The sequence below is a fragment of the Nicotiana attenuata genome, unplaced genomic scaffold (assembly GCF_001879085.1).
Source record: "Nicotiana attenuata strain UT unplaced genomic scaffold, NIATTr2, whole genome shotgun sequence".
Lineage (NCBI taxonomy): Eukaryota > Viridiplantae > Streptophyta > Magnoliopsida > Solanales > Solanaceae > Nicotiana > Nicotiana attenuata.
Window position 1 is genome coordinate 574,196 of NW_017670538.1, and position 11,275 is coordinate 585,470.

General features: G+C 37.7%; 2 protein-coding genes across 2 annotated transcripts in view; one reads left to right on the forward strand and one right to left on the reverse strand.

Moving 5' to 3' along the window:
• Positions 1-3,815: 3,815 nt before the first annotated feature.
• Positions 3,816-4,316, reverse strand: LOC109240701 (craniofacial development protein 2-like). The gene has a single exon (XM_019407370.1). It carries the CDS (start codon positions 4,314-4,316, stop codon positions 3,816-3,818), a length of 501 nt encoding a protein of 166 aa, XP_019262915.1.
• Positions 4,317-6,932: 2,616 nt separating this feature from the next.
• The window catches only part of LOC109240707 (axial regulator YABBY 5-like), a 12,502-nt gene continuing 8,159 nt past the window's right edge, over positions 6,933-11,275 (forward strand). The window contains exons 1-2 of the mRNA XM_019407376.1: positions 6,933-7,155; positions 8,412-8,552. Coding sequence (XP_019262921.1) covers positions 7,078-7,155; positions 8,412-8,552 — 219 coding nt within the window. The 5' untranslated portion in view covers positions 6,933-7,077. The remainder of the gene's footprint in view (positions 7,156-8,411; positions 8,553-11,275) is intronic.

An 11,275-nucleotide genomic window follows, 5' to 3' on the forward strand; every position in this document is an offset into this window, starting at 1 on the left:
ATTATAACCAATTAAACTCATTACTGTAAATTCTTTTAACTTAAATCCATGCTTATTATACAAAGTTACATGAAACAACAACAATAACACACTTAGCTTAATTCCATACGTGGGGTCTGGAGAGGATAGTATGTACGCAACTTTACCTGTATCCTATAAAGGCAGAGAGGTTGTTTCCGATAGACCCTCAGCTTATATAAGAAACGATAAAAATAAAGCAACAAGCAATAACAACAGTAATATAATAAGTAATGGAAGTGAGTGACAATGTAAAGTTACATGCAGTTATCTTTTATATATATGATTTGATTGTGTAAGTATAAAATGCATAAAACTTAAATTGTAAAAAGAACAAATGCATAAAAAAAGAAGAAAGAATTAAAAAAAATTAAAAATTAAAATCACAGAGACATTGCGCCCCCCTCGTCCGCTGTGGTGTCGCAGAGATTGAAAGGGAAAGGCCATAGCCACACCACTCTCTTTTCTTCATCAACACAAACAATTATAATGGCAACAAACAAACAAACATGGTAAGCCCCCCTACCCCCTACAACCCCTGGCCCTCACAAAGAAAATAGGGCAAAATATAGCTGGCCGGTCGACTAAAACTAATTGTATTCGCTAGCCGAAAAGTATATAAAATATATATATTTTTTATATATAATACATAAATATACAAAAATATATTTATTTAATCAAGATATATATATATATATATATATATATATATATATATATATATATATATATATATATATATATATATATATGTATATATGTGCGCGCGCGAGAGAGAAACTAAGCCGAAAAAAGGGGTTCAATCGCATCCACTTCAGTAAAAAATAATAGTGGGCAGCAAGAACAAATCTTTTAATTTGTTGATCAATTTTCTCGAAATAAAGTAAAAAATTCTAGTAAAGTGGTAAAGGAGTTCAAGAAACATTTTAGGTTATAGGTTCAAATTCTAAGTGTGATATTTAATGTTTTGTGAATTTTTTTTAATCTTATTACGGTGTATATAAGTTAAATTGAAAAAAGAGTTTTCTTCTTTTTGACTTATTCTCTTGTGGATTGGTAGCATAATACAGCCAAAACCTTCTCTTCTTCATCCTCCCAAAGTTAATTCCCAACAAAACCCTAAACCTTGTTTGGCCAATATCTGACACTTCTGAAAAAGAAGCCCACATTAATTCCTCAAAACCCGGTTTTTATGAACCGGATATTATATGGGATTGATATCCTCTATAACAGCTAGCAGTATTTTGCAGTAACTTTTTGCTTTTTCCTATTCATCAATTTTCTATTGCCGTGGGCACTATTGAATTGACCTAACCTAATTTTATTTTAATTTTTCTGTTTGGATAGGAGAATTACAACAACAACAACAATAACACCCAGTAAAATCTCACTAATGGGATCTGGGGAGGGTAGTGTGTACACAGACCTTACCCCTACCCCGAAGGGGTAGAGAGGCTGTTTCCGAGAGACCTTCGGCTCAATAGAACAAAAGGACAAAAGCAGAGAATATTAGTATCACCACAGAAATAATAAGAAAAAATATGAACATGAATCCAGAAGAAAGATGCAAAGTAAAGCGATAGCTATTAAATACGCCATTCATTGAAATAGTAAGACACAACAATGACACTAGCTATCTTAGGTAAAACCCTACCAGACTAGTCTTGCAAAGGTATAAGTAAGGCAAGACTCAACTACCTCCTAACCTACAACCTTAATACTCGGCCTCCACAACTTCCTATCAAGTGTCATGTCCTCGGAAATTTGAAGCCTTGCCATATCATGTCTGATAACCTCTCCCCAATACTTCTTAGGCCGCCCTCTACCTCTTCTCTTCCCCTCCACATCTAGCCGCTCGCACTTCCTTACCGGAGCATCTGGACTTCTCCTCTGAACATGACCGAACCATCTGAGCCTCGCTTCCCGCATCTTGTCCTCAATGGGAGCCACTTGCACCTTCTCTCGAATATCATCATTCCTAATCTTATCCATCCTAGTGTGCTCGCACATCCACCTCAGCATCCTCATTTCTGCTACTCCCATCTTCTGGGTATGTGAGTTCTTAACAGGCCAACACTCAGCCCCATACATCATTGTCGGTCTAACCACCGCTTTATAGAACTTACCTTTGTGAATCGGTGGCACTCTCTTGTCACACAAGACTCCAGATGCTAACCTCCACTTCATCCATTCTACCCCAATACGATGTGTGACATCCTCGTCGATCTCCCCTCCCCCTTGGATAATCGACCCATGGTACTTGAAGCTTCCTCTACTTGGCATGACCTGTGATTCAAGCCTCACGTCCACGCCCACTTCCCCGGCTCAGCGCTGAACTTACATTTCAGGTATTTCGTCTTCGTCCTACTCAGCTTGAAACCCTTAGACTCAAGAGCTTGTCTCCAAACCTCTAGCCTCTCGTTAAGACCGGCTCGCGACTCATCAATCAGAACCATGTCATCGGCGAATAGCATGCACCATGTCACCTCCCCTTGAATATGGTGCGTTAACGTGTCCATCACCAAGGCGAATAAGAACGGACTGAGTGAAGAACCTTGTTGAACCCCATTACAACCGGAAAATGTTCAGAGTCTCCTCCTACTGTCCTAACCTAAGTCTTAGACCCATCATACATGTCCTTGATCGCCATAATGTACGGGGCCGACACACCTTTTGCCTCCAAGTATCTCCAGAGAACTTCTCTAGGAACCTTGTCATATGCTTTCTCCAGGTCAATAAACACCATGTACAGATCCTTCTTCCTCTCTCTATACATTTCCACCAACCTCCGAACAAGGTGTATAGCTTCTGTAGTCGAACGACCCAGCATGAATCCGAACTGGTTGTCGGTATAGACACTGCCTTCCTCACCCTTGCTTCAACCACCCTCTCCCACACTTTCATGGTATGGCTCAGTAATTTGATACCCCTATAGTTGTTACAACTCTGGATATCACCTTTGTTCTTATACAATGGAACTACCGTACTCCACCTCCACTCCTCTGGCATCCTCCTCGCCTTAAAAATAATATTGAACAACCCAGTCAACCACTCCAAACCTGCTCTCCCCACGCTCTTCCAAAATTCTACCGGAATCTCGTCTGGCCCGGTCGCTCTACCCCTACTCATCTTACGCATAGCTTCTACAACCTCCTCAACCTTGATACACCTGCAGTACCCAGAGTCACGGTGACTCTCGGAATGTTTCATTCGTCTAGCACAATATCCCGATCCCCTTCTTCATTCAGAAGTTTATGAAAATAAGTCTGCCATCTTCTCTTAATCTGCGCATCCTCCGTCAAAACTCTACCATCTTCATCCTTGATGCATCTCACTTGGTCCAAATCCCAAGCCTTTCTCTCTCTCAGCTTGGCCAACCAGAATAACTTTTTCTCCCAGCCTTTTTTCCCTAGTTCCTCATACATACGACCATAAGCCGTAGTTTTAGCCTTCGTGACCTCCAGCTTAGCTTCCTTCCTAGCTACCTTATACCTTTCTACGCACGCTCGCCTTTCCTCCTCACCTATGCTCCGCACTAACTTTAGGTACGCCGCCTTCTTCGCTTTCACTTTACCTTGGACCACTTCATTCCACCACCAGTCTCCTTTGTGCCCACCAGAGATGCCCGTCGAGACCCCTAACACCTCTCTCGCAGCCTCCTTTATACATTCAGATGTCGCTGACCACATAGTGCTTGCGTTACCACTGCTCCTCCAAGCTGCCATAGCCGACAACCACCCCTCCAACTCTTGGGCTTTATCCTTAGTTAAGGCTCCCCACCTGATCCTCGGTCTTCCTCAAGCAGACCTTTTTCTCCTCTTTAACATAATACCAATGTCCATCACCAATAACCTATGCCGTGTCCCGAGTATCTCATCCGGGATCACCTTGCAATCCTTGCACAATCCTCTGTCACACCTCCTGAGGAGGAGATAGTCAATTTGAGTCTTTGCCACCGCATTTTGAAAAGTAACCAAATGCGCCTCTCTCTTCGGGAAGCTAGAGTTCACAATCACCAACCCAAAAGCCTTAGCGAAGTCCAAAAGTGAGGTACCTCCTCCATTCCTCTCCCCAAAACCGAAGCCTCCATGCACCTCCCCATAACCACCTACGGTCGACCCAATATGACCATTGAAATCCCCTCCTATGAATAGCTGCTCAGTAGGCGAAATGTGGCGCACAATCTCATCTAACCCCTCCCAAAAGCGCTGTTTAACCTCCTCATCTAGGCCCGCATGAGGCGCATAGGCGCTAACGATGTTTATGGTGCACTCTCTGACCACCAACTTAATACTCATTAATCTATCATTCACTCGTCTAACCTCAACCACAGACTCTCTAAGTTCCCTATCCACCAAGATACCCACTCCATTCTTACCTCTTTGGACTCCTGAGTACCAAAGCTTATATCCGCCCGCGTCCTTTGCCCTCGACCCTACCCACCTTGTCTCCTGGACACACGCTTTATTGACCCTCCTCTTTTGGAGGATCTTTGCCAGTTCTATAGACTTACTCGTCAATGTAACTACGTTCGATGACCAATTCTCAACCTATAGACACCCTTGTTCCCTTTACCTCCCTTGCTTCCCCACCCACCCCCTAATCCCTGCCCTACCTCCTGCCCCACCCCCCGTTCCCCCCGAGGACATGACCTCACTCGACCATCCCAGACCACAGCCACAAATACCTACGGCCGACTAAGGGGAATCACTAACACACAAGGCAACGGATCAAAATAGAAGAAGATAAGTTGCAACTGTAGGCTCACAGAAAATTATATTCTTTTTACAATGAATCATCATATATAATATAGAATATGTTGGGACTATAGGGATTAAAGGATAGCAATAATTTACATAACAACACTTTAGTTTGCTTAGTTAAGAAATTTTTGTGATTTTCCAAAATATTATGGGTGTGTTTGGTAGGAAAAAAAATATTTTCCGGAAAATATTTTCTAATTTTTCCATATTTGGTTGGCTTAAATATTTTGGAAAATATTTTCCTTATGAACTCATTTTCCTTCAATTGGAGAAAATGTTTTCCTTATCAGAAAAGGGAAAACATTTTCCAAAACTCTTCTCAACCTTCCCCACCCTCACCAACCCACCCCACCCCCTCTCTCCAAAAAAGACTTTTTTTTTCAAATTTAAGTTTTTCCGTTACCACCCACCCTACTATCCCTCCACCCCACCCCCCCTCCCGCAAAAAAGTTCTTTTTTTACATTATTTTTTTTTTTTGCAATTTTAAATTTCTATTTTTTCGTTTTTCTGCACCACCCACTCCCCCCCATATACCCCCCCCCCCTACAGGCACAAATTTTTTATTTTACTTTTTCTTTTTGTAATTTCAAATTTCTATTTTTTTTTCATTTTTCTGCCCCTCTCCTCCCCCCTCTCTCCCCCCAAAATAAATTTTTAAATATATTTTTCAGTTTTAGTTTTTTATTTATCGGTTTAAAGGTTCAAATTTTACAAGTTCCAAAGTTATGAGTACGGAGTTTTATGTGTTTGGAAGTTTATGGGTTTAGAAATTATAAAGTTTACGGGTTCGAAATTCCGCGGTTTCGAAAGTTTATGAAATTTGTGGATTCGGAAGGTTGTTGGTTTGAAAGTTTATGGCTTCATGTTTATTATATCTAAATTATTTATGAATACTCTTGAGAACTCATTTTCCTTAATTTGCGTACCAAACACGGGAAAATGAATAAGATTAGTACTTGTTTTCCAAGAAAATATTTTCTTGGAAAACATTTTCCACGAAAAATATTTTCCGTTATATCAAACACACCCTATATCTTCTTTCATTTTTTAGCTCTTATCAAGCCTACTCTTATAGGGAAAAATCATCTTGAATCACTATGGCAGGCTTTCTCTCCGTCATACGAGTTGGTATTATAGTCGGGTAGGCTTATGCCATTACACTCACGAGCAGAATCTTAGCTCCCAGCTACTTTCGCACTTTGCGTTTCTTTGTAAATGATCCTTCTCTACGACACAACGTTCTCTCCTCAATATAAGGAAGAAGACTTTTAAAATTTATGGTTTTAAGCATATCGTAACATTTGTATTATGACTATAACATTTTTGAACTTGTATAGTCTTACACATATCACAATATTTATGTGGCTATAGACAGAGGTGGATCCAGGATTTCAAGAGGATGGGTGCACTATTGTGAAGAGGTGGATTTAGAATTTATATTTGATGGGTTTAACTTTAGTTCTTACCATGAACCCACTACATTGTTGAAATTATAGGTTCAAAATTATATTCTTTTTGAAATTTTAGTAATTTTTACTTATATATTTATACTCCATACCGAAAATAAGACCGTTTAGAGTGGAATTTGAACTGCCAATTTCACTTGTAGATATACACCCAATAATATATAATTGCACCATAAGAGTCTTTGAACATGGGTTCAGGCACATATATTTAAGTAATTTGAAGAAATATAACATTGTTATACATGGTTTATGAAGAGGAGTATGGGTTCCTGTGAACCCATATCCCTCAACTTGGATATGCCTCTGGCTATAAATACTAGTTATTTAGTGTAATATGAGAAGTTTAACTCAAATCATTTTGTCATTTAGAAAAGAGAATTTCTTTTTGTCAAACTAAAAAGGAAATAAGATACATAAACTGGAATATAGGGAGTATGTATTTTTTTATACACCTATTTTATCTACCTTTGTGCACATGCATAGCACATTTTGAAAGCAATAAACTAACCAACAAGGTTATGCTGGTAGTAATTATATATTCCTTGCTTCTTAACTAGAGATTTAGGGTTCGAGTCTTGTGTATGGAGTCACCGAGCGCGAAATAACCAAAAAAAAAAAAAAAAAAAAAAAGGCCAATAGACTAGAGAGAGAATAAAAGCCTATTCTCTTTAGTGTTTGCTTTTACCTTTGTGCTTCCAAGAGGGAGTAAAGGACTGTCTCCTCTTATTTTTGATCTCTATATATATTTGGTTATTTCTTCTTCCCATTTCTTTATATAATTCTCACCATTTTCTTTGTTCTTCCCTTAAGCTACAGTCCTCAAATAAACATGGCAACCTGCATTGATTCTACTAATTCTGAGCAACTCTGCTATATCCCTTGCAACTTTTGCAATATTGTTCTTGCGGTATATATCTCTATCTCTCTAGTATTACTAATATGCATGTTTTTTTCTGTATCATGTGTGTGTGTGTGTGAAGTTACTTTATTTTATGTCTTTTTACTAGTTGAATAAAGCTGATTTGTAATTCAGAGATTGGTTATTTTGGTGGTATTATACAGAAATCTATAGGTTTTCTCACTTGTTTTTGCTTCCAAAAGTCAAGTCTCAATCCATAGGTATCTCTTTTTTTGCATTCTTTGATCTTTTGCAGTACTCAAAGAAAGTGATACCTGAAACACTGAATCTCTCTGTTGATTTTATGTTTATCTAAATTAAAAAAAATACAAATTATTGAAGATAATTATGATCAAGAAGTGTCCTTTATATTCCACTCCTTAGATTTTTCTTATTTATGTGTTGTACCTTTCTCTTTACTGAAAAGAATGCACTAACAGGCAAGCTAACAAAGTAGTACTACTCTTTAGTGTGTTATCAGAAAAGAACTTTTCTTTGTTAATGGTTTCATTCGAATGATTTTAAGTTCTCAGTTTTTGACCATTTTCTTGGAAGTTCCACCCTTTTAAGACCACCAAATTGTTCCTTCTTTAGGGTTTTTTCATAATCTTATTAAGTTTTAAAATATGACTGACATAGATGTTACAGGTAGAATTCTCTTTTTAATATCTTGTGCACGTCTTAGATCTAGATATTTACTCCATAAAAGAGCCGTATGAGCACGAACGAGGTAACTTATGTTTTTTTTCTCATTCTCACCACCTAGTTTATGGCAATTTCTTGAACCGAAAAAAAAAGGATGCTTCATTGACTACTTTAACTTTAGGGATTTGCTTCATCATTAGCTAAAGAAGAATGACAAAGGGGAAGCTTAGTCCAATTGTAGTTGGGTGAATATATGAACTTTCTCTCATTCTTTTGTTGGTGCAATTTTGAGAAGAGATCTCAAGATTTAGACCTTTCCCTTCCACCCTAAGTGGCCTTCTCCCTAAGCTCAAAAGACGAACATAGAGGGTTCTGTGAGTTCAACTGAATTCATTATTTGTTGCTGAAATCAGGATACATTATATGCAAAGAAAAATTTAAAATATATAATATAATAATATCACATTCCTTGAGACCATCACTCACTTGTGACTACATCTTCAAGATCAAAGTCTGAAATCCCTGAGTTTTACATGACTCCTAATTTAAAAAAAAATATATATTTTGTTTGGTTTCTTTTTGATGTTATTATATTAATGGGGTTTGATATATAATTGCAGGTGAGTGTACCATGCAGCAACTTGTTTGATATAGTGACAGTTCGATGTGGACACTGCACAAATATGTGGACTGTAAATATGGCTGCTGCATTTCAGTCTTCTTCTTCCTCCTGGCAAAGTCACAGTCATCATCTTCATCAGGTCACAATCCAAAAGAAAACATTTTAATTTGTTGCAGCTCAAATTGTGGGCGTTCTGGTTTAATTTAATTTGTATAGCTTGGCTTCTGAAATCTAGGGTTTCTAGGTTTTTTTTTTGGTTTCCCACTCGGTGTCCAGTACCCGCATTAGAGTCCGACTATATCCGGATTCGTGCCGCGTAGGGCCCCATTGGAGGGAAAGTGCTCCCTACCAAGGATTTTTCCATACCCAGGGCTCGAAGGGTTTCTAGGTTTTGCTTCTTTTAAGGACAAAATATACAGACATTAATACTCAGAATATTGAGTTATTAAATCAATTTTTTGGTTAGAATCTAACAGCCGCCACAACCAATGCCTACATTCTAAGTAGACTGTTTTCTTTTCTATTCTTTTCTCTTTTTGGTTCTTGACCTATATCACGGACAGAGCTAGAGTTTTAGTACGGGTTGAATTCAGTTGCTGTATTCATGTAATTATTAAAAAAATCATTTAATATATACAAATTATTTATTCAGAACCCAATAAACTGTATTTAAACTTTAAATTGTGAATCTGCTACTGAGGATCTATATAGTACTCAGTATTTCAAGGGTTTCAATTTACTTGGGAGCTGCTTTTTTAGTTAATTTGAATTGATTGAAATGAAATATTTTTGAGGTTGTTTTTTTGTCTTTAATGATTTTTTTGTCCTCTAATGTGGAAACACTGCCCAAAACTGGCATTTTTGGTTTGGTTCTCCCTTAGATTCCTTCTTGGATCTCAACAACAACTGTCTATCTTTAGTCTTTAACATTCCAAACATATTCAGTCACTTCAATGTTTGTTATTGTTATCTTTTGGTATTTCTCATAAAACATCATTTCAATCTTTTTGGTAAAAGATAAACAACACCCTCCCCATGTACTAAGAAATTTAGTGATCTAACTAATTTATATTTGTGATGGGTAAGTTAAGATAGCGTTTCGACATATATATATTTGGTTGGAACTTCAAAAAAAAAAATTGAAGATGCTTTGAAAAATATTTTAGGAAAGTTGAAATTATATTTGGACATGTATTTTATTTGAAAAAATATTGAAGTTTTTTTTCGCCCAAAAACTACCCAAAACCAGATTTTGAGAACTTGAAAATACAAATTCAAAATTTCTTCAAAACTGACCATATTCTGTGGACAACCGATATTTTCAGAAACTTTTGAAAAAAAGTTACCAAAATTTATGACCAAATGGGAGCTAAGTAAAGAGAGTAAATTGGTTATACGAAGAAGTTTTTCATTCTTAAAACTCAAAGTCGAAATCTGCGATTAAAGTGAAGAGATCTCAACTAACCATCTCACTAGCTAGATGTACTTCACCCTATTTATCTCAACAACAACAACAACAACACAACTCAGTAAAATCCCACCAGTGGGGTCTGGGGAGGGTAGAGTGTACGTAGACCGTACCCCTACCCCAGAGGGATAGAGAGGCTGTTTCTGTTAGTAGACTGTATTTGTAAAATAATTCTGGAAATATAAATGAGTATAAACAGAAATGAACATAAACAGAAATGACATAAAACCAATTCGAGCCCACTGAATTCACAGTGTTTCCTTAAGGAATTTAATCCCCTCCTAGTACCCAAGGTTATGGATTATTTCCTCCCAGGATAGAACGAATTACACACTGGTGTAGTGGTACTTCAAACCCCAGTGTTTCAGCGAACACAAAGTTCGGTAGCAAATCACACTTATTTTTTGCTTTGTTTGATGCTAAAAGTATGCAGAAGAAGGAGAAGAAACTCAGAAAATCGTAGTGAAATTCTGAGCAGAATAGTGTTGTATTTACAGCCAAAGTTAGGCTGAAATCTGAAGAGGTGCAACTCTTCAGAATGGCTGTTTATGCAAAACGCCCACAGCATAAATGCCATTACATAAATGGCCATTTACTCAACAATAAAGAGGGAAAATTGAAGAGGGTAGTTACTTTTCTGTTACCAAAACAGAAAAACGGATTGGATTTAATATTAATATTTAATATTAATATTCTGTTATTAAAACAAATATTTAATAATAAATTTGGTCCAAAAAGTTAATCAATCAATCGATCATTTGACCAAATCCAAATCCAAATCCAAATCCGAAGCCGAAGCCGAAGCCGAAGCCGTAGCCGTAGCCGAAGCCGAAGCCGAGCCGAGCGAGCGACGACGACGACGACGACGGCGCGAGGCTTGCCTTCTTCTCAACTCTTTAAGAGCTAGAAGAAGAGCAATTGCTTATATACCCATAAAAAACCTCTTCCTCTTCCAATATGGGACAATGCCCATTTGCCAAGGGAGAGGGAACTTAAAATTTCACTCAAAAATTTCATTTCCCTCCATTTCCCATTCACCCTCTTTTAAGTATTTAATATATTAATTAAATACATCCAAAACCCAACAATCCCCCACATGAATGGGGAATGGCTATATCACGGAAGTATGCATGAAAAATTGTGTGATTCGCAAGTAAGGATTAATCGCATCTGGATAAGTAGGTTTCTCTTTGAACTTTCCGTAGTGAACTTTTGTCGGATATACTCGATCAATCTGTAGATTTGATATCTTTGAACCGTCGAACTTTAGTGTATACCTAGACAACCACAAGTCACACAACCAACCCTTAACCGTCTTTGGTTCTCATTGTTGTGTTCGTTTCTGCCATGAACACCGCCTGGTTTCACAAGTGCGTAGAGAACTGGCCTTACAT